This window comes from Chiloscyllium punctatum, chromosome 13, assembly GCF_047496795.1.
Source record: "Chiloscyllium punctatum isolate Juve2018m chromosome 13, sChiPun1.3, whole genome shotgun sequence".
Classification (NCBI taxonomy): domain Eukaryota; kingdom Metazoa; phylum Chordata; class Chondrichthyes; order Orectolobiformes; family Hemiscylliidae; genus Chiloscyllium; species Chiloscyllium punctatum.
The window spans coordinates 92,648,975-92,673,286 of NC_092751.1; the positions used below are offsets into that span (position 1 = coordinate 92,648,975).

The 24,312-nt window shown below is 42.3% G+C and overlaps 1 protein-coding gene and 1 long non-coding RNA gene across 7 annotated transcripts in view; one reads left to right on the forward strand and one right to left on the reverse strand.

The window, feature by feature from the left end:
- The window catches only part of tubgcp2 (tubulin gamma complex component 2), a 55,203-nt gene extending 40,538 nt beyond the window's left edge, over nt 1-14,665 (forward strand). For all 3 annotated transcript variants that reach the window (XM_072583242.1, XM_072583243.1, XM_072583241.1), the window contains exons 15-18: nt 1,594-1,737; nt 5,645-5,773; nt 6,367-6,530; nt 8,107-14,665. In XM_072583242.1, the coding sequence (XP_072439343.1) occupies nt 1,594-1,737; nt 5,645-5,773; nt 6,367-6,530; nt 8,107-8,218 (549 nt within the window). In that variant the 3' untranslated portion in view covers nt 8,219-14,665. The remainder of the gene's footprint in view (nt 1-1,593; nt 1,738-5,644; nt 5,774-6,366; nt 6,531-8,106) is intronic.
- LOC140484662 (uncharacterized) overlaps nt 1-24,312 on the reverse strand; it is a 120,382-nt gene that overhangs the window by 23,725 nt on the left and 72,345 nt on the right. The gene's annotated exons all lie outside the window — the stretch shown is intronic.

Consider the following 24,312-nt stretch of genomic DNA (forward strand, 5'->3'; position numbering starts at 1 on the left):
GGACGTTTCGAGTAGGTGTTCATCAGGAATGAGGGGGGTGGCCCTTTGTAGAGGGAGGAGGAGAACTTCAAGGTAGGCATCCTTGAAAGAGGCTTTGCAGTAAGGTTATAATCCCTTGTAGAGGGATTATACATGGATACATAACTGCCAGGCAATGACCATCTCCAACAAGAGAGAATTTTAACAATCAGTCCTTGAGACTCAATGGCATTGCCATCACTGAATTCCTCACTATCAACATAGTGAGGGCTACCATGGATGAGAGCGTGACTGGGCCAGCCTTTTAAATACTGTGGCTACAAGACCACATCAAAGGCCAGGAATCCTGCAGCAACTCACCTACTGACGACTCAAAGTCTGTGCCATCTAGAAGGCATAAGTCATGACAGTGACGGAATATTATCTACTTGTCTGGATGAGAGCAGTTGCAACAACATTCAAGAAGCTTGACACCACCTAGGACAAAGCAGCCTGTTTAATTGACACCCTATATAACATCTTAAACATCATTCCCTCCACCACTGAAGGACAGTGACAGGAGTATGTACCATCTCTAAGATGCACTGCAACACTTTACCAAAACTCTTTAAACAGCACTTTCCAAATTTGCAGCATCACCCACCTGGAAGGACATGACTAGTAAATGCATGGGAACAACCCAACCTGCACACTCCCCTCCGAGCTCGAGACCATGATGACTTGGACATTCTTTCACTGTCTCTGGGCCAAAATCCTGGAACTTCCTTCCCAATAGCACTATGGCTGTCTCTGCACGTCATAGACTGCAATGGTTCAAAAAGAAAGCTCACTGTGGTCTTCTCAAAGGCAATAAAGAATGGGTAATTATTGGCCCAGCCAGTGATGCCCGAATCTCATGAATGAATTTTTAAATTGACCAGTTACTGGACAACATCAGTTTGGGATATTGATGTTGTGCATTATAGTTTTGCACGCTAAATGGTAATTTGCACTACTTTGAGACAGCTTTATATTAGGAGGTAGAAAGGGGTGCCATTCTGGCTGATCATGACAACCACTGCGTGGCAGCACAGTGGCTCAGTGGTTAGCACTGTTGTCTCACAGTGCCAGGGACCCGGGTTCGATTCCAGCCTCTGGCAACTGTCAGTGGGGAGTTTGCACATTCTCCCTGTGTCTGCGTGAGTTTGCTCTGGCTTCCTCCCATAGTCCAAAGATGAGCAGGTGAGGTCGATTGGTCATGCTATAAAATGCCCATAATGTTCATGGATGTTAGGTTAGGTGCGTTAGTCAGGGTTAAACTTAGGGTAGGGAAATGGGTCTGGGTGGGTTACTCTTCAGAGACTCGTGGACTTGTGGGGCAGAAGGGCCTGTTTCCACACTGTCAGGATTCTATGACAGTAACCCAAAGAAAGTTTATGCATTTACCTATTAAATACTTTCTAGGAACTTATGAAGTTACCTATTCAGTATTTTAACTCTTAAGTGAAGCAACATTTTTTTGCAAATTTACATTATGGATAACATTCATCAGTCCCCTGCCATCTTAATCGTAAAGGTTAATGTGTGAATTATCCTGTGATGAATCAGTACTTTTCATAATTTGTGTTTCATCAGGCATCCAATATTGATGAGGTTTTGAGCTATCATACCAGTTTTCTGGACAATTGTATGAAGGATTGTATGTTAACTAATACAGTGCTGCTGAAGATTTTTTCAAAACTTATGTCCGTGTGTGTCATGTTTACCAACTGTATGCAGGTAAGCCCATTCAATTCCATTGTACATATTAAGATTTTTGTGTTCTTCTGTTTTGTAGTCACATCCTCATTCTTCCTAGTGAAATCAGCTAACTGCCTACCAGTGATGCTTTGCTCTAACTGAAACCAAGAATCATTTGGGGGGGGTTGATTTCCAATAAGAAACTTAGAAATTTGAGTTTCTCTGTTTGCTGTGGGGTTTTTACAGCACAGTGAGCATAGTTTGGCTTGATAGGTTCCCTATTAGAGTGATGCTGATAAATCTTGCCATACCCTCGTAGCTTAAAATTCTTAGGCAGCTGAATAGATTCTAGTTTTATTTTATTTTCCATTTTGGAGAGAAAAAAAATTAAGCTACTGGGGTAATGCTGTACAATTGGTGATACCATCTTTTGAATGAAGCATTAAACTGAGGACCTAGTCATTGCACTACTTCCAAAAAGCATTAGGGAGTTCTGGCCAGCTTCCTGCTGGAAGGTTTAACTAGCAAAACAGACTATCTGCTGGTCATCTCTGTGCTATTCGCTGTGCATCAATTGGTTGCCACATTCCTACATTGCAATAGTCGCTTGCCATTCAAAATTACTTTAGTTAGGATGCCTTGACACACAGAGGCTACTTATATGCAGGATTTTCTATTTATTTTATGGTCTTGTCAAGATAGATATTAGCACAGTCCTGACTGACTGGATCATAGTTTCTGTTCTGCGAGTTTCCTTGAAGTACATGACTTAATAAGTATTTCAAGTTATCCAATGAATGATTATCATGATGGATTTAAACAATTGTCTGCTAAATTTGGAAATAAGTATTGATAACACAAAAACTCTGGAAATTAAAACAAAGGTATCTATCACTTCCACTGAAATATAATGGATTGGGTGAATGGAAGGAGTCATTTCCTGAGTGTGGGGCATTTCAAGACTGGGGGCATGTTATTAAGGTGAGAGGAGAAAGATTTAAAAAAGACAGGGGAGTTTTTTTTATACAGAGTGTGTCCCATGTGTGGAATCAACTTTCGGAGGAAGTGTTGGATGTGAGTACAATTACATTAAAAAGACATTTGGATAAGTACACCAATAAGAAATGTTTGGAGGGATGTGGGCCAAGCGCAGGCAGATGGGGCGAGTTTAGTTTGGGATTGTGGTCGGCATGAACTGGTTGGACCAAGGTGTCCGTTTCCATGCTGTATGACCCTATGACTCCACAACTGATCCTTTCCATATCCATGGATCCAGTTCAGGGCATCACCAAGTCAGTCAATTAAATGTTTGGTATCTCCATTCTAACAACAATATATTAGATCAGATATAAAATATGCATATGTCTCGATCATTGGTTAAAAGTGCAGAATGAGAGATCAAAATCAAACTTCAGCTGTCTTTCATAAATGAGAACATGTTACAGAGGTCCATTTTAGTTCCGTTCCTAGCTAAATTACAAATTATGGCAAGCCCAGGGCCTGTAAACCAGGATTTGTTAATTGTATTTAACTTCCATTCTAAACAAGGCCATACCGTGTATGGTGTTGAGTGTGTAATTATATATTTGGCAGGCTGATTTGTTACTTTAAGAGTTAATCACTAAGTCCCATTTAAGTAACTTGAGAAATTCAAGAATTGTCCATTGAAGCTTCAAAAGGTGTGAAGATTCAAAGGCAGTATTGAACAAGAGACCGGATGGAAACCACAGGGAATTACAGCAGAATTGACTTTGCTTTATGGAACAATTATACATCAGTATTAGCACTGCCGTCATTTTGTTTGTTTAATTGTGATTTTTAAACTGACTGAAAGAACCATTGTACTTGTGAAGATGTCATGAAATGGTGTGAAAACAGCTCTATCACGAGCTGAACTCACTGTGAATGGCATGAGAGATTTGGTTTTTCTGTCTTGACGTTGGGAGCTACAAACAAAGGTTGCTCAGAAAGCTCGTCTGTTCTATTGAAAACTTTTGAAGGCAATTTTCAAATACCAGCAGAACCAGTAAAGAGAAAGGATCTTTACTTTCTCCCCAGAGCTGTCGACAGACTGAGTTTATTCACCAAGCAGCCTCCAACTATTCAATAACCAAAGCCGTCACTGCAAGGAATGTCATTTAGACTATTCATCTCACCAAGCTTGCTGCACCATTCTGTATCCTAGCTGATCATCTACCTCATTTCCATTTTCCTGCACCATTATCCCCTCACTCGATGATGTCACTAATATCTAGAATTATACCGACCTCCATGTTAAACTGACTGAATGACAGAGCTTCCATGGCTGTCAGAAATAGAGAATTCTAATGATTCACTAACCTCTGAAAGAAATTTTTCTGAATCTGTGTTAAATGTCTTGGCCCTTTATTCTAAGACTCTGTCCCCTGACTTGAGACACCAAGTTGGGTGAACACAATCTTTGTGTCTGCTCTGTCTAGCCCTTTAATTTGTAAACTTCAATAAGGTCACCTCTCATTCTTCCTCAATTCTAAGGAAAGTGGGCCTACATTCTCTAATCATAGTAACAATTATTCTTTTAAAGTCCTATCAAGTCATCTAATTAATTATTCTCTATGGGAATTTGAACAAAAGGCTGCTATATCTTTGGAAATAAGTGTTGAATTAAACAAAAAAAAATCAACAAATTCTTAAAACATGCTTCAAACTGATCTTTTCTGAATCCATGCATCCAGTTTAGGGTACCTCATAAATTGGTTTGATGAAGCTCCACTGCATTCTGCCGACGCAAGGATATTCTCCCTTGGTAAGGAGACAAAGACACAATAGTCTCACTAATCTATATAATTGACACTGACACCTTAACTCGTGTACTCAAACCCCTTTCATAAATGCCACATACAGTTTGCCTTTCTAATTATTTGTTGCACCTGCATGTTAGTTTTCAGTGATATATGAACAACAACATTCCGATCCTTTTGGACACTAACTCTTCAGTCTCTCACTACTTAAGGAATACCCTCCACCTCTGTTCCTCCTACCAGTCAACTTATCCAGATAATATGTTCTTGCACACATCTCCAAAACCCCTTGAAACTTCCTTATATACTACTCACAACACATTCCAATCAGTTGCGACATCCATCAACTTGGAAATATTATTTATGATCCTGTTACCCAAATCATTGATGTACACAATGAGAAACTAGGGCCTAAGTACTGATTCTTGCAGTACCCACTAGGCTCTGGCCTGAGAGTGACTACATCCTGGCTTCAGATTTTCAATTGAACAAACATTCAAGCAAATAACAAATGTTCAACCATCTTGCCTTTGTAAGTAACAATTGTCCTTACTTTCAATCTTTGCAATTCTATTTTGTTTGTTCGATATATCGTATGAGTTACATGACACTATGATCTTGTGCTTTAAATTCTGTGACTTATGATCTTATCCCATTAGCTACCTGATGAAGGAGCAATGCTCCAAAAACTAGTACTTCCAAATAAACTTGTTGGACTATAACCTGATATTATGAGTTTTAACTTTGTCCACCCCAGTTCAACTCCTCCTTATCTGTATTTTATAGAATCATAGAATCCCTACAGTGTGAAAACAGGCCATTTGGCCCGAGCAATCCACCTAGACCCATTCCCCACCACTCTGCCCTGTTTTAGCTTATAACTTTATCATTTTTTACTTGCAGCAATTGTGGGGTAATAAGATAACCTTTTATCTTGTTTAAAGCATAAAGCTGTACTGCTGGTTATTTCTAAATTGGAACATTCCAGCTGCAAAGGAATAGAATTGAGGTATAAAAACTCATAGTTCATGCACCACTTTACTGATCTGCATATTGTGATCGTGACAATGGGAATAGATTTACTGTGTTCTCCTACTTCATTACCTATGTTTAATTTAGGATTGTCCGAACTACCGGAATTTTACATTTCCTCACTTTATTCTCAGAGGTTTACTCAAAGCATAAGGATTGATAGTGAGATGTCACGCCTGACATTGGAACATGGAACAATGAAGGGTCCACCAACTCCAGTGGAACGAACTGAAGAGATGGAAAAGAAGAGGCTCACCAAAAAGGCAAATATTTGGTCTAATGCTGTTTTTTTTTTACTCCTGACAGTCCACTGACCATAGCATGTTGACAACTTCTATTTTGAATTAAAAATACAGTAATCTTGTAAAATTCAGCTTTTTGTAGATTATTGCAGTGGTTTGAAAACAACACAGCTCCTTTGTCCTTGGAAACTGCTATTTAAATCTATCCCATCTGGACTGAAATGGTTCTTCGTCAAATTAATTTGGCAACCACAACCCTGTCTGTTTGTAACAATGAACCACCAGCAATTTTGTAGGAGTTGGCAAAATCAGAGGCTGAATGTTGGGGAAAATAGAAATATTCACACTGGTGCAGTAGATGTGTTGATGTAAGTCTGGGATTGGGGTACATGGGGTAAAGGCATGAGGGAGTGCTTGCTGCAATGGGAACAAAAATTAGATATGCTTTTATTAACTAGTATTGAATTTTAATGCATGACATTATGTAATTTCTAATTTCTCTAACTTGTTTGTCGTCAGTTGCTTCATAACTCACTTATAAACCAAACAATGCTTTATTGTACATTAAGTGCTTGTTGTCCAGCCATATTATTGAAGTTAGGCTATTTTCACAGTTTGTAGCAGAGCATGTAGATGCACTGCATTCGACATCTGGATTTGAGGGTGCAATCAACACATTTGACAACAATTTCTCTTCCAATCTGCTTGACCTGCTGGACAGATTAAGCATTTCAAGTACAAATGACTGCGAGCATAGTATGATCAACATAATATACAGGTAGGTCCCTAGATTGGTTTAGTTTCCAAATACAGTATTTGAAAATTATATATTACTGTTGATGCTGAATTCATTTATTGTTTGATTATTTTGCATAAAAAAGTCAGTCTTAACAAGTGTTAAGAATCACGTTGTCTCTTAAGCTATCTTTAGTTTTTAATTTCTGAAGAGTCATCCAAGTTTTTATTTTGTAAACTTAATAGTTTCTTCCTAATAGCTTAAAATTTATACAATCCTGGAAAGTGATAGCACAGAAACTGGTCATTTTCCCTGATATTTTTTCCATATCAAGTATACTGTGTAATCCCAATCCTCTGTTCAATCCATTATTTTCTTGTGAGTTTTAAAGAGAAAGTGTAATTCTATTTAAAACAAACAATGATTTTATCAGTGAATTTATATTCTAATACCTCTTTGGGAAGTAATATTTTCTGAATAGCTCCTTTAATTACTCAAACCTTTGTCTTCCGCTTGTGTATCTCAGACCTATGTCAGAACCTCATGAGCTGTGTAGGCTGCAAGAAACATTTCTAATATTCTTTGTCTGCAAATCTGTCTTTTCCAGTTAATCTTGTTCTAATGATGCCCACTGAATATACCCAAGATTAGTCTGCAAAAAGCTTCCTATTGGAGAGGACTAATGTTAATGTTCCAGGGAAGACCAGTTAGATATAACTCAACTTCTTCTATTGTCAGAATCATATTAGTCAATTGTAACTATAATTCATCTGCAACATGAGCAAGAAGAGAGATTTTGAAAATACAAGGCTTTTTAGTATCTAAAGAGAGACACACCTGATATTTCCTTGGAGCATTCTTAATTGGCTTTATAACAGTGTGAGAAGATCAGCAATATCCCTGGTCACACCGGAGTTACTTCAGCCAATCTGGAGAGCCCTGAAGGAAATTCCAGTAGCTTATTCTGCTCGTAGGTACTGGCTTAATATCTGCAAGTGAAGCCCGGGTTAGTAAATTGGGAAAATCATGTTGACTCTTCAAAGTAAATAGGAATGTATTCTGGAGACTTGAAGGATAAATCGAAGATGTGCGTTACTAATTTAATACTTTTGAGATATGCCATTAAAATTACCAGGCTTTGCTTCCTATTTACCTCAAGGGTGTGATTGTTTTTTAATCGGGTAAAAGAAATGCATGAGAGGTACTGTAGGTATCTCCTTATTTATAATTTAGGTGGTGCATCAAAGTGCTGACATAAAAGAGGCTGTTGTAACAAGGCCAGCAGTTTACTTTCCACACTTATAATGTCCTGCCATCTAGTGGCAGAATTAAAAATGAATAAGCTTAACATTTAGTGATGAGCAATTTGGGACTATGAACCTGTGAAATTCAGGCCACAGTTCAGGCACTAGCATGTCATTGCAGAGTTAGTGCCACTTTGATCTAATTCCTTCATAATAATGTTACAATGCCGATCATAATGACCTGAGTGGATTTTGTGCAGGATTGAGAAGAATTTCTCGTAATCGTGCTTGCAATTCAGAGCTTTCTTTTTATTCCCTTTATTATCTAAATAGATAAAATTATCTGAAATCACTCTTGTGTTTGTCCATTGCAGGTTAGATTTTAATGGATTCTACACCGAACGTCTTGAACACATGGCTGCAGAAAGGAGCAAACCGCAGGGTCCACAAGGATTTGTTGCAAGAGCAGCTTTAGCTGCTCAGTAAATTACTGGAAATGGCTTATAGATTCACCTTCATAATGATCAATAGCTGCAAGACACAATCAATATTTTGGTGTGTAATAACTGAGGCTGCTAGAAATTCATACTTGGCCATGTAAGTGATCATATATGGAATTAGATTATTTTGAAGCTTTTGTGAATAAGATTCCATTTGTTAATACTACGTTAGTTTGCAACTAGCTGTCAGAAAGAAAAGTAAAATGGAGTTATTTCTATATTCAGTATTTCTGAGCTTGAAAGGACTGGTATGAATTCCAATTCCTGAGGAAATTTATAACAAATAAGTTAGCCTTCTCTTTCTCCTCAGCCCCTCCACATGACTATGTTGGTATTCTCATGAGTACTGTGTAGCGGGGGAAAAAGGAAGCAAAAGAGGGACAAAAAATCAGCCAAGCAGAAGTCAAACTGTCCCTGCAGTGCAATAGAGGCTGTGGCTGTTATCCCATCTGTTGGCTGGTATTTGCTGAAGAGATTAATGAGAGAGGATTGAAATGGAAAGAGGGGAATCAGAGAGTAATGTTTTGAAATTTTTAAGTGTTCCATTGAGTGCAGGAATGTGTAAATGGGGTGGTATGTTTTCTTTTCAAAAGCTGAGAATTTCAGATTTTTTTTAAAGTCATAGTGCCTTCAATCATTTCACTTTACACCCTGCACTTCAATTTGTTTATTTTTAGTATATCTAAGTCTGTAATAAATTTTTCAATATGAAACACACCTAAATTGTAGAATTGTGCTTTATCTTAAATTCTTTGAGTGAAATGCATAGACTCCAAGGAACTTAATTGAAATGTTTGGACAGTCAGATAAAGGAAGCTTTTTCTCATTTATATAAACTGGATTCAAGCCCAGGTATAAACTTTGATTGGAGGTTTGTGTGTCCCAGTTCAATTTATGCAAATCCTGTGAAATTCTACTTATTTTCATGCTGTTACAGTTGTTAACTCATGCATTTTGTTCATTTGTTCAAACTCTGCATTTAAAAAGAGGTCTACAGTGGAATCCAAAGGAAAGGCAGCAGCTGCTAGCCACCTCATTGTTTGCCATTACATTGACTTTTTCTCTCCCATCTAATGAAAGGGAGCAATCGTATTCCAAGAACTTGCCTCCGATGAAGTCTTGTCCTGTTTTTGAGAATATTTGTTTTATTTATTTATGGGATGGCAGCAGCACCAGCTTGGCCAGTATTAATTGTCCATCCCTAATTGGCCAAAGGGTAGTTAGGAATCGACCACATTGCTGTGGATCTGAAGTCACATGTAGACAAGACCAGGTAAGAATGGCTGATTTCCTTCCCTAAAGGGCATTAATGAACCAGACAGACTTTTTGGGGCATTTGATAATGGTTTCAGGGTCGTCATTAATGAGTTTTGAGAAGATTTGTAGCTCAGTTTGAGGTTCTGGATGTACGTTTGCTTGCTGAGATGGAAGGTTCATTTCCAGATGTTTCATCACGTCTGGTAACATCTTCAGTGGGCCTCGGGCTAGTTAATGTTCACGTATCCTGATGGCTAGTTTTCTGCCTGTTTGTCCAATGTAGTGTTTATTACAGACAGCAAGCAAAACTAATGTCATTTACAAAATACCATGCACAGACTGTAACAAAAACTACCTTGGACAAACAGGCAGAAAACTAGTCACCAAGATACATGAACACCAACTAGCCACAAAACGACATGACCCTCTCTCACTAGTATCCTTATATACAGATAAGGAAGGACACCACTTCGACTGGGACAACACATCCATCCTAGGACAAACCAAAGACACGCACAAGAATTCCTAGAAGTATGGTATTTCCAACCAGAACTCTATCAACAAACACTTCGAGTTAGACCCCATCTACCACCCCTTGAGAAAAAGCACAGGAAGTGACTTCACCACCAACCCAAAGAAACCCAAACATATAAATAGAAAGCAGGAATTATCAGCAGTGCTTCGCCTGAAGCCCACTGAAGATGTTACCTAGTAGGGTATGAAACATCTGGAAATGAACCTTCCAGCTCAGCGAGCAAACCTACATCCAGATTTTTTTATTGAATTAAAATTCTGCCATCTGTCATTTGATCCCAGGTCCCTAGAACATTTCCTGGGTTTCTGGATTAATAATCTTGTGATAATACCATTAGGCCATAACCTCCCCTAGGTTTTAGCATCATTGAATGTAACCTGTCCTGATTCCTCACTAAATGTTTTGTGATTTGCTTTCAATTTATTTTTAAGACATTAGACGTAGAACAACAATCATGAATGAAAAGTCATTTGAATGACAGCAGAAATGCCTTGTTTAAAAGTCATATCCATAAGCCTCCTCAGCATTGCCCTAAAAAGCAAACTGACATTTATTTCACTAGGATTAAAATTTGAATAGTGCTTCTTCACTGAGTGAAATTTTATTCTATTGATTTATGTAGCCATACACTGGTCATCCTTCTGTAGCTCTTTGATTTTTAAGGTTTCTAATCCTTGTTTTCACATTCCTCCATGGTCTCGCCCTCTCTAAGTTCCTACAGCCCTGCAGCTATTCAAGATCTTTGTCTAGCTTGTCTACTCTAGTGTACATCTAATTGACATCACTGCACCATTGACAGCTATGCCTTCAGCTGCTAGACACTGAGTGAGGTTCCCTCCTTAAACCTCTCCACCTGCCTTCATTTTGTATATTCCTTAAAACCTGCCAAGCTTTTGATCATCGTTGATATCTCCTAATCTGACTAAGTGCCAAACTTTGTTTGAAAGTGTCACCATGGAGTGGTATGCCGTGATAGTGTGCCTACCCCTGACCTACGAGGCCCAGTTTCAAGTTCCACCTGCTCCAGAGATGTGTAATAACATCTCTTAGAAAATTAATCACATTAACTTGTTTTACTACATTATACAATCTAATTAGGGTGATGAATTCTCATATGCTGACAAGTCTCCAGATTGTTATCAAAGTGCACAACCTTTTACTCTAGAAGAGAAAAGTGAAGCTGTTTTTGGGCATATTCCCTTCACTCATGAGCATTTATCAGCACAGAAAATTGAATAATAATCAGGAAAGGTGCCTGATCTGTGATTTATTTCACGTTTCACCCTGCAAACCCTTTCCAGTTTGGTCATTCTTGACTAATTGAAGACCTTACCTGGTTCCCAAGAACTAAAACTGGGGTGGTGCTTGGTCTGCCTGGCTTTATACCACCCCATACAACATTTTGATGGGCTCTCCATAAAATACACATTTAGAGCTGCAACTCCAATTGTCTGTTGTGTCCACTTGATGGCACTATCTCCCATTGAGTTGATCCAAAAGATTTCCTTTTATGGTAATCAGTCAAACAAAGACAAACTCCAATTTAAAGCAGATTCACCCTCAAAAGAATGTAGCAATGACTGAGCGTACAAATGTATACAATTACAATGTAAGCTATCGATTACTTATCTGAATGACAGTAACGCTTAAGCAAATAAAAGTATAAATTACTAATGTAATTAATTTAATTGAATGTCCAGTTTGGATCAAGCATAAAATTGATTTAATGAGGAATGACCTAATTTTTCCAAAGTAAATCTTTTGGTTGTTTTCTGTCTCGAATCTCTGAACCCTCTTTGAACCTAAGTCAAAAATACTTATTGCTGCTCAGATTGAAGGTCCCGATTACGGATATCAGCATCTTTTTACAATGTAGCTACTTCTGCCTGGAGATCTGTCATTTATTTATTGCGCTCATCTGTAACAGCATCCATCATTCAGTTAAGCTTGTCTTTCTACTGTCCTCCACTTTGTCCAAGAGACTAATATTTAATATTATCTTTGTCCCCTCCTGAGGGCATTGACGCTGTGCTGGATCCAATTCTCTGAACAATGCCCACCATAACTCTCACATCGTGATATTTCTATGCCATTATCTTTGATTGTCAGCAACTTGTTGACTATAGAAGTAAGAATGGAGAAGATGGAACATGCAGGCGTTTGTGTATATGGTCAAAATCCATATTCACTCACCCTGGCTGACATCAACTAATTTCCGCAGACTGTGGAGCAGATTTTCACTACAGGGATTCCAGTTCTTGAACCTGCGCACATGCAGCATCATACTTCCAACCTGGCCTGGAAGCAAATTCGACACCCAACTACATGTGCGACCTGCTTGTGACCACCATGTTGGAAGCTATTTCTTGCCCTGCCAATTTGGGGAGATAGCTCCTGAGATGACCAGGAGGTCAGGAGAGACAGCAGCATTGTACAACAAGGTAATGACCACTGCTCGCTCAGGTTGGTGCTGTTTGGCTACGCAGATTCTTAAAATAAATTTATTCAGGCCCCACAGTGACTCTGACAGCCATGCAGTGGCATGTGCACAACAATTAAAGTTTGAAAGTTTCCTTCTGTTCCAAGCAGGCCTCTTTGAAAGCAGCTTTTAAGGCACTGTTAATTGGATGTGAACGCCTTCCCTACTCCCTCTGCACAACTAGCCTGTTGAAAATTTGCAACTGTCCCACAGGCATCAGGAGGTAAAAACTGCAATTTTTTTTTTCCAAAATCCAACTGTTACAGGCCCTTTGAAAATTCCAGCCTGTAAGCCAAATCCAGATCTTTCATGCTCAGTGTGATTCAGCTAATCACACTTAGCCTATTGACCTCTGAGTAAAGTATGCCCTACTGTCTTTTTAAAAAGAGAACAAGAAAATCAAGCAGTTAAACTTATTGTGCTTTGAAATACATTTTCTGTTCTTCGAAACTGAATTTCTCCTATTCAAGTGTTCCTAACTTTTAAGTAACGTAAGGCTACACACAACAGTTTTCAAAGCCAGCTACCCCTCCAATGTCGCTTACTGGGTATTTTTAGAGATTATGAAAGACAGGAATTGCATCCATCTTCTGCACCAGTTGTTTGAACTGGACTTGGCCATTGCTGAACTGATGGTAGTTGCACATCTACGTTAGAAATTATCAATATACCATGACTCAAAACTACTCTTTGTGAGAAGTGTGAAATATGTTTTGTGTGGTATTTATCACTTCAAGTAATATGGATCTGCTGACTCTATTTTTTGAGTGAAACTCTCAATTTATGTAACCCTATGCATTTTCAACAATGATTAACCTTTGAAATTATTAATGACTTCTCCCATGGTGCTCAGACTCCTGCATGTATCACTGCTTCCTTCCTGCCCTCACTATAGCTACACTGCCTACTCTACTCATGATACTGGCCTTCTGTTAAATGTATGTAAATATGGGAAGATGTCAGAGTAGGTCTTCTCTATTTGTAAAGCTGACCTGTTTGCACCTTGTTATGAATTCAACAAAGTCTTCATGAAGAAGTTCATCCTGTTTGTTCACCCCAACAATCCAACTTCTGCAGTGGACAGCATTGCAGTGTACTCAAAAAATGGAGGGAGAAGAGCAGTTTGTGTCCCACTATTGGACTGCCTGCTGAATACCTGATCATTACGGCTGCAAACCATGTCGTTGTCTTCTTCCAAAAAATACAGTGAAATCTGCTGTCCAAAAGTTGTGCATCTATTTAAATAATGGTTTCAGCAAACCACTTGCCAGAAAGGTGTTTTTGGGGATATCACCTGCAGAGGCTTCACATGTGTGTGCTTTGTTTGAGCTATCAAAGCCAGTGACTGAAAAACTGATTATTGAAATCAAACACAGCATGTCAAACTGACTGCAGATATCTGGAAATCTCTCTGGAGTGCCATGTTAACCCTCGTAGAAACAACCCAAATGCCTGTCAGTAAATTCTGTTTACAAGGGACAATTTGCATGTTATTTCTCAGTCTACAAATATCATCACATATGCACTGGAGACAGTGGCTGAGTAAGCGATCTCACCACTTGTGTAGGCACAAACTAATCAACAGCCACGTGCTAATGACGCCAGCAGTGGAAACAAAGCATACATTCTATCTGTTGGTATACGAGTTTATGCATAGCTGTTCCTGATGCCTAGCCAACCAGCATCAGGGCTTAGTGTAAATGGAAACAGGAAAGAAACATGCAGAAATAAAGTTCTGTAAAGTGTTAATGTGAGCTTCCTTAAACTAATATAGGGAACAAACCAGTCTCAGCACATGACTGGTTATTCTGTTATAAGAATGGAGAAGTAACAGTAAAGTGCTGCCATTCACGTCTTCATTCATGAATTCACGAACATTACTTACATCATTTTTCCCATTGTGTCCCCTGAGTTTGGTCATCCGTGGTTTTCAGAGGAAATCATATTTCTCAAAAATGTCAGAAAATGAAAAAGTGCCTCAATGGATGTAAAACAATTAAGATATAGAAGGTGTACAATGGTGTGCCTTGTCTGCCATGTTGTTTGCTTTAGGGGTTTGAATGTAAGTATTTGTTGTTGTTACAATCATCACATTATGCTGGTGAGCCTTCTAATGAAGATGTGTGATCATTTTTAATTTGATTAAACAATTTTTTTCAAGATGATATTTAATGAATTTTTTAAAATTACATTTATTGTCATTCATATTCTACTGTCTATTGTTAGTATCACATTTTTGGATGGTTGAAACCTATCCAAATGGCTCCTCTTACAAAATATATTCACCATTTGCAAATTCCTTTGTGAGATTTCCAAGAAAGTGACCCCACAAATGGCAGGACTTTCCATACATACTATACATCACTGGGGCCTGACTTTAAACTGAACAATGGGTGCTTTCATTGCTCGTGCAAAACCCAACACCACAATTATGGTAACATTAACTGACCTAATCCGATTTAATAGATTGCTTGCAATTTCACTAATCAGGTTATGCCAACTTTCAGTCTTATCAAGCATAACCAATTGGACAACATATTCTAGAGAGGGAGGGAGTAAGAAAACCTTTGTATCTTGTTTGCATTGTGTTATAATCAGATCCTTCTGTAAAACAATTTAAGCAGCTTCCATTTATGACACAAATACGGAGAAGGAGACTGAACATGGTAGACTCTGACATTACTTTATGTCAAAGTTTCTCCAAGATATTTGGTTATTCCTACCAAAAATATAATTTCACCTTTGCACACTGCATTTTTTATTCATTACGTGGTTTAATCTTTCCAGGACAAGAATTGCCTTTTGCTTAAGGGCATCTTGATGTTATGTATCACCCTCCTAGTTTTCGAGAAGCAAATGTTTGCCCATTTTTTGATATTGGCTTTTTATCCTGGACTATGCTAGCGATCACCTAAAGAATTGACACTTTCATTCCAGACCCATATCACCATTCCCCTACCAGCTCTCTAAGACTAAATTAAAATCTCTTACCTTGTCATTTTGACTGCTAACATGTTGGAAACCAAGAGGATGAGCTGCCCTGGCCTGTGTCAACTTGATCAACAGAATATCTTTTATCAAGAACATTGAAGCTGTTTGAATTTACTGTCTCCTGGACAGTTGTTTTAATATAGTCTGGCTGCTTCACGTGAGTAGAATGTGTCCAGTAATGTGGAGTACATAGTCACTAGTGCCTTAACATAACAAATCTACATTTAGAGGAGAAAACATATCTCCAGTTACCACATAACCATTACAACGATAGTCAAAACAGTGGCTTTAAATATGGATCGATATTAATTGGCATGGTCAAGGGAAATGTACATGTATCAACTTCTTTATCTCTTTAATTACTCTCATTTAAAAAATACTTTACACACAATCCCTTGAACCTAAAGTAACTTTTTTTGTTTTTTGCAAGTGTCCAATTATTTTTGATGATTGGGTTCTACAAGACATTAGATTATTTACATTCCCTACAGCGTGGAAACAGGCCCTTCGGTCCAACCAGTCCACACCGACCCTCTGAAGAGTAACCCACCCAGACCCATTTCCCTCAACTAATGCACCTAACACTACGGGCAATTTAGCATGGCCAATTCACCTCACCTGCAAATCTTTGGACTGTGGGAGGAAACCGGAGCACCCAGAGGAGACCCACGCAGACACTGGGAGAATGTCACTCAAGGCTGGAATTGAACCTGGGACCCTGGTGCTGTGAGGCAACAGTGCTAACCAATGAGCCACCACGCTGCCCACATGATAATGACTTGACAGTTGTCTCGGTTTGATCTATTTGGAACTGTAATAGACCAGACCAAATCCCTTCAAAACGTATTAAGAGGATAATCTCAACTCCAACTTTTCTTATTTTAGAGGTGTAAGGTGTTGCATTCCAGATGCAATTGGTCCAACTATTCAACTTGAAGCAAACATTTTGACTCTACAGATAAAACAAAATAATTGGTTTAAGTGTAACTCTATTGAAATAGTTCTGTGGGAGTTTGACCCCAGCCATTCTGGCTGTATCTGTTGTACCAACCTTTTTAAAAAAAACCCAACACCTACAAGCTGTTTACTGGCTTTGAGTAGACTGTTCTATACCTCTGTCTCAACCTTTCTTCATAAGATAAATCCCAGACGAAATACACCTCTTCAAACCATAGTATTGTCACACCCCTCCCCTTTTTAAAAAAAATCAATATACAAATATGGCTTCTTTTTAAAAAGCCTTTACCCTTGAGCTATAATTACACTACAGCTTACACTTCCATTGCCTGTAAGCATACAAATACAAACATTCACTCCAGTGCATTTTAGTCCTTTCTTTCCTCCAACACATAAAAAATATACTTCTTAAAGCCATAATATTGTCACATAACACAGTAAAGTTTGTGTCCAATCATACTGAGACTGGATAATCGCTGATTACCTAAAACCCAAGCACTCTCTAATATAAAGCACATACAAAGTGCTCTGCTTAAGTGCAGGTCCTTGACCCATTTCTCTACATTTCTGTTCTATTCTCGAATGAATCCTGCCAATTTGATGTTTTACGTTCCTTCACTTTAAAGTGATTTTTTTGTTAGAAAATAGTCTATTTTTTTTTCTTAAAAGGCACGGGGCTACAGTTCCATCAACTTTCTCAAAACCCTTGCTCCTCCCATCATTTGTGAATAAAAGCCTAGTTGCCAATCTCAATCCTCCCTCTATTCTGATGCATGTATTAAAGGGCAGCACGGTGGCACAGTGGTTAGCACTGCTGCCTCACAGCGCCAGAGACCTGGGTTCAATTCCCGCCTCAGGCGACTGACTGTGTGGAGTTTGCACGTTCTCCCCGTGTCTGCGTGGGTTTCCTCCCACAGTCCAAAGATGTGCAGGGCAGGTGAATTGGCCATGCTAAATTGTCCGTAGTGTTAGGTCAGGGGTAGATGTAGGCGAATGGGTGGGTGCGCTTCGGCGGGGCTGTGTGGACTTGTTGGGCCGAAGGGCCTGTTTCCACACTGTAAGTAATCTAATCTAATCTAAACACTTTACAGCAGGAATCAGTGAATTGCAAACAGTATGATCCCATGACTGATTTTCTTCCCTTTTCCAAGACAATTGAGTCCTGTTATAAGGTATCTATTGTTAATCAAACTAACATCAAATAACTTGATATAATCTATGAATCAAGCATAAGGACCGTGTGATCTGAAAGTCTCAGTTCTGGACTTAACACTTGGGCTTTTGGGAAACCTTAAACATTTCTCCCAATTGTGGTATGAATTAAATTGTGAAAGACTACAGAAACTGTGGCAGAGAGGAACTTGTGAGTCCTACAGCATGTATCACAAAAAACTATCAAGTTTAATGGGTCATAGAGAAAGCAAATTGAATGTCAGCCTTTATTTCAAAGGGAATGGAGTATAAAATTCGAGGAATCTTTTTGTAACTGCACAACACAATTAAACAACATCTAGAATACTGTGAACAGTTTTGGTCCTTTCAATAAGGAAAGCTATTGAGGCAGACCAGAGAAGGTTCACTAGTTTGATCCTGGGCAAGGAGTGATTTTCTCATTAGAAGAGGTTGAATAGTACTTATTGAAGCTTAGAAGAATAAGGGGAGACTGTAGTGATTGTAATGAGGTCAGCCAGATGGACCTCATAGAATGAGTTCCCTGAATGGACAGATTAATAGCTCCAATCAGGGACCCCCGGCTGACAGATTATAGACACAAATGATTGTCTCACACCTGCACACCGGTGTTGGGAAAATATAAGCACTACTGCTATTAGATGGTAGTGTAGGGGTAAAAGAAAGAGTTTAAAAATTAAACAAGTGTTCGAGGTTCTGTTCGCTGACAGTTGCTGCAGGTATGCAGATTCAAGCAAACGAATCCTTCTCGATCTAACTTGAGTAACTGAACTCATAGGATGGTTTCCAGGAGCGTGCACACCAGGAGAAGTCCATCTACGTCTGGTTTGGAACAGTAAATTGCTTTGCAACATCCAAATCAGAACCAATCAAAATAAGCATCTGGTTAAATGATCACCCGGTTCTCAGTGGAGGTTGATACCGGCATGGCCATTTCAGTGATCACAGAACCAGTCTTTAACAAAAATCGCTTTGGACTCCAAATCTTAGTTGGCACAAGATCTCAGCTAGACTGAGAACCTATAGCAAGAAATCTTTACAGATTAAGGGTCCAACTTCGGTTCTGATTTCTTAAAGACAAGCAGTTGGTTCAGTTACCACTGATTGTAGTAAAAGGCTCAGGCTGAAGCTTGCTGGAGCAAAATTGTTTAAGAAAGATTCACCTCGATTGGCTCAACATTTCTGATTAGAAAATGGCTGCCTGAGTGAAGTCTTAATTAAATACCCAAAAGTTTCTCAGGAACGTCTAGGGACTATCAAAGGAGAGACAAGGCCACCTTGCATGTTGACCAGGAATCAAAGCCTGCCCTTTTGGCAGAAATCAGGAGTTGGAAAGCAAAGGAATCATCAAACCATTCTAGTTTGCAGAATGGACAACACCGATCGTGATAATTGTGAAGCCCGATGGGTCGGTTCACTTTTGTGGGGATTTTAAACAAACAGTAAACCACATCTCACAGCTGAATAAATACCCACTCCCTCGCATAGAGGATTTATATGCAGAGCTGATAGGAGGGCTGTCTTACACAAAACTGAACATGAGCAATGCATATTCACAATTGTGGTTGGATGAGAATTCCAAGAGATATAGTACAATTAATACCCATAAGTGTTTGTACCAACTGACGCCACTTATTTTTATCATTGGCTTGTGCGAATTTTCAGCAGATGCATAACGTTTTACAAGGTCTACTCCAAGTTGTCATTTGTCTAGCTGATGTGTTCACAACAGGGAAGACCAAGCACTTAGAGAACTTGGACATAAGAAGTTAGATGTTTCTCCGAGGTGGGCATACACCTTAGAAGGGAAAAACATGTGTTCCAGGCACCCCAAGTGACGTACTTGGGCGAGAGAGTCAACAAGATTGGATTACACCCGTTAGAAGATAAAGTGAAGGCAATCAAAAGTGCCCTGGCTCCCACGTTAGTACCAGAGCTTAGATCTTTCCTTGGGCTGGTCAAGTATTACAAAAAGTTCATACATAACCTAGCCTCTCTCTCAGCATTTTTGCATTAACTCTTAGAAAAGGATCAGCCTTGGAAATGATGATGTAGCCAAGCCATAGCTTTCAGGGAAGTGGAGCAATCAAAGTAAGATCTGGTATTGACATACAATGCCTTCCCGTATAACATTGGGGTAATATTAGCTCAATGGAGAGGTACGCCTAATAGCATATGCATCCAGGACTTTGACTAATGCAGAGCATGAATACACCCAGATAAAGAAGGAAGATTTGGCAGTCATATTTGGAGTCAGGAAGTTCCACCATATCTCTAATAATGGACCGCAAATCCCTGCTAGGTCTCTTTAAACAGGACAAGGCAATGCCGCCCATAACTTCAGGCCAAATTCAGCAGTGGGCTCTAATACTAAGTATGGATTATGACAAGGAGAAAGTGAGGACTGCAGATGTTGGAGAGTCAGAGTTGAAAAGTGTTGCCCTGGAAAAGCAAAGCAGGACAGACAGCATCCGCGGAGCAGGAGAGTCAACATTTTGGGCATAAGCCCTTCATCAGGAATATATGATTACAAGTTGGAACACCATCCGGAAGGCCAAGTAGCAGATTGAGCAGTTTCCCCGGCAGATACACCACCGGTGGTGCCACCACAGGAAGAGTTCATAATGGTTTTAAACTTGCTGGACATATTTCCAGTCACAGCTGACTATATCAGAATTTGGATACAGAAAGATCTGGTCCTGTAATAACTAAAAGAGCTGGCGGTGAATGGGGAAACCATAGGACATTCACAGCCAGAATTGAAACTTTTCTGGACCCGGGGAGACCAGAATACAGTAGAGAACTGCATGTTATTTTGGAGAACAAGACTGATTGGCCTTAGCAAAGATCGCTGGCAGATACTGGCTGAACTCTAATAAGGTCATCCAGAGGTTTCCAAACTGAACATGTTGATGAGAAGTTATGTTTGGTGCTAGTATTGGATGCAGACATAGCTGCATTAGTGGGCTGTGCCCAGAGTGCCAACAATGACAAGAAGCTTCCCCACATTTGGGGCAATGAGTTGGTAAATTCTGGACTCTGGACACATCGACTATGGGCTCAATGTTCTTAGTAATTGTGAATGCCCACTCAAAGTGGTTGGATGTGCACAGAGTCCATTCGTCAAACACAGGAATGACGATAGAAAAATTGGATGCATCTTTTGCAAAACATGAACTCAAGAAGTGTTGGTCACAGTTACCAGGCCATCATTTACCAGCAGGGATTTTGAGTATTTCCTGAAGTCAAGTGGTGTTCGTCAAAAAAGGACAGCTCCATACCATCCATCATCCAATAGACAGAGAGTGCAGTCCAAACTTTGAAGGCAAGCTTAAGGAAATAGCCAGATCTTCACTAGATACCAACTATGTCGTTCCTATTTGATTATAGGACTAGTCCTCTTGTGACTACAGGGATAACTCCAACAGAGTTGCTAATGGGGAGAAGACTCCACAATCTGACCTTCCTAAAATGCTAGACACAAGACTCTGCTAAGTGAGAGAGAGTTTACTTCGGAGAATGAAGTTTGGTGTAGGAACCAGGGGAAAGGCCTTGCATGGATAAGAGGTATGATCGACGCAAGATCAGGTCCAATGACATATAAAGTTCAAGTAGGTATGGTGGTCCTAAACAACCATGTGGATGACATGAAAGTTGCAAACTCACAAACAATGCAGGAGCAAAGTGTGCCCAGCTCCGCAACAGGCTTTCCAACTCCTTCTGGCATTCTTGGGTTCTCCCTTTCCAAAAAGCATTGAAGACACCTTGGAATATAAGATGGACATGATGAATGCCGCCTTTGCTGCCTGAAGAAGAGAACGAATTTCTTCCAAACTGCTCCAGGCACAAGAGTTGAGCTCCTGTGCGTTACATGCCACCCATGTCAGGGGCAGAGTTGGTGGAACCTGGTGCTAAAATGCCTCAGGAGAAGCTACAGAATAAAAAAAACAGCCTATGTCCTCAGACTCAGTGGGGGAGGGATATAGTGATTATAATGAGGTCAGCCAGGTGGACCTCAGAGAATATAAGATTGGGGCTATTAACCCAGTCCAATCAAGGACCCTTGGCTGACAGAAAAGAACAGGAGTTCTCTAACTATTTTGATTTAGTCCCTACCCTCCCCTCCACTGTTTTGCTCACACAGCATTGCCCTGTGGTTTGAAGGGCAGTGCTTGTCACTGGCCACTCGGGTGTTTTTCCTATCTTCCTGGTGGTGGAAACTGAATAAAGATTCGTGCACTTCGTGTCTTTCACTGTGTCTCACACCTGCACACACACACCATGGGTGCTGGGGAAAAAATAAGCACTACCGCAGTTAGGCGGTAGTGTGGGGGTTAAAAAAAAAATAAAAAATAATAATAAATAAATAATAATAAAAAAAAAATAACCCAGGAAAGAGCCCGGGTGTCCTTGGAGAAGGAGCACGCGGTGTCCACCAACACCCTGCAGTTGTGACTGGCCACTTGAGTGTTTCCTTCCCTTCTGGAGACTGGATCATTCTGTGACTGTGCAAGGACTGTTCCTGTTGCTGCTTGGGGCCTGCCTCCCTGCTGCTGCCTGGGGCTTGCCTTGGGGCCCCTCCCCAGGACTTCCACCACCACCACCACTGCTGCTGTGGCCTGCGAAGAGGCCTGCCTCCACTGCTGCTGCTGCCCGAGGCCTGCCTCTGCCTTTGCTGCCTGGGACTCGCCTTGGGGCCCCTCCCCAGGACCTCCACCACCACCACTGCTGCTGCTGTTGTCTGAGGCCTGCCTTCCACCACCGCTGCCTGGGACTCGATTTTGGGGGCTGCCTGGGACTCGCCTTGGGGCCCCTCCCCAGGACCTCCACCACCACCACTGCTGCTGCTGTTGCCTGAGGCCCACCTCCACCACTGCTGCCTTGGGCTCGGTTCTGGGGCTGCCTGGGACTTTCCTTGGGGACCCTCCCCAACAGGCCTGCCCCCCACTGCTGTGGCTGGAGGAACTGCCTGGGACTTGCCGGAGGCCTGCCTTCCACCACTGCTGTTGCCTGAGGCCTGCCTCTACATCTGCTGCCTGGGACTTGATTTTGGGGCTGCCTGGGACTTGCCTTGGGGACCCTCCCCAACAGGTCTGCCCCACACCGCTGCGACCGAGGGCCTACCTGGGACTCGCCTGAGGCCTGCCTCCACCGCTGTTGTCACCTGAGGCAGGTCTCCACCGTCGCTGCCTGGGACCCTCCCTGCGACCTCCACCACTGCCGCTGCCAGAGGACCGACTTCACCACCGGCAGCAGAGGATGGCGAGCCCGAAGGTCGCGGGGCCCAGCCGTACCTACGCCGGGGTAGCCGCTGCCTTAGGCTCGGCTGGCCCAGCCCCGGCTGCAAACCACACCCCCTTCAGGCACCTAACAAAACGCCTGGGGGTCAAGGCCTATCCCCACCCGAACATGAGCATCGAGGCCTGCAGCAAGGCCATGGCTAGTGTGGTCGGCCCACTGGCCATAGTCGCTGCAGCCCGGATGTACGGGAAGGCCGTGTTTTTCCTAAAGACCGAGCAGGCGGTCCACCTGGCCGTGGAGAGGGGGCTCGCTGTGGGCGGGACACATTTGCCCGTGGACCCTCTGGAGGTCACGGCCCAGAGGGTCGTGATCTCCAACGTCCCGCCCTTTATTGCCAGCGAGCTCCTTCTCCCCCACCTCACCACCTTGGGGGAGATCCGGTCAGGGATCCAGCCGCTCCTGCTCGGTCTCAAGGACCCCGCCCTCCGGCACATCTACTCCTTCCGACGCCAGGTGTTCATTTGCCTGGCCCGGGAGGAGGTCACGGAGGGCTCGTTTACCCTCCTCCACGAGGGCGCGGCCTACCGCGCCTTCTGGACGGCGGACGGCGTGCGGTGCCACCTGTGCCGCGAGGTGGGGCACATCAGGAGAAACTGCCCCACCCAAAAGGCCGCCCAGCCCTCACCAACGGCTGCCGGTGGTGCCGCCGTGCCCACCCCCCCTCCCCCAAAGTCAACACCACAGGCCCCGGCACCGGAGCCTGAGCCGGAGGCTTCCGATCCTCCAGCCTCCGGCAGGGAGGGGGGTGAGCGTCCAGCCGGCCGGAAGGCGCTCAGGAAGGCGCGACGCGTCAGGCCCGCCCACGGGGAGACCACCCTATCCCCATCCCCGACACCCAGCCCACGACCTGCCCCGCCCCGGCACGACGATGCCCCTGCGGCCGTGCCAGCGTCGCCCCGGCGCGGGAACCCTGACCCCCAAACCCCCGGACCCGTACCCGACCCTGACCCCACGGACCCCACGTCTACCCCCCGCCCCGATGGAGAAACCCCTGGGGCTGCGACGCCTGCCCCAGGCCCTGCAACACCTGGCCCCGGGGAGCCCGAGCCCGAGCCCGAGCCCCGCCCTGGCACTAACCTGGGGGGGACCACCGTTGCCCGACCTCCCGCAGCCACCGTGTCTCCGGGCCCCGGAGAGGAAACTGGGCCCCTGCCCCGCCCGCCATCACCTGATAAACCAGGGGCGGGGCAGGAAGTGACATGGCTGACCCTCCCCACCCTGGCCACGCCCCCTGCCTTCCCCCAGCCAATCGTATTCCGGGAAAGGCTGGGGGGAGGGGCCTCAGGCCCCATGACCACCAAGGCGGGCGGGGAGGGAAAGGCCCATAAATCCCCCCCTGTCTCTCTGGGGAAGAGGGGCTGGCCCTTGG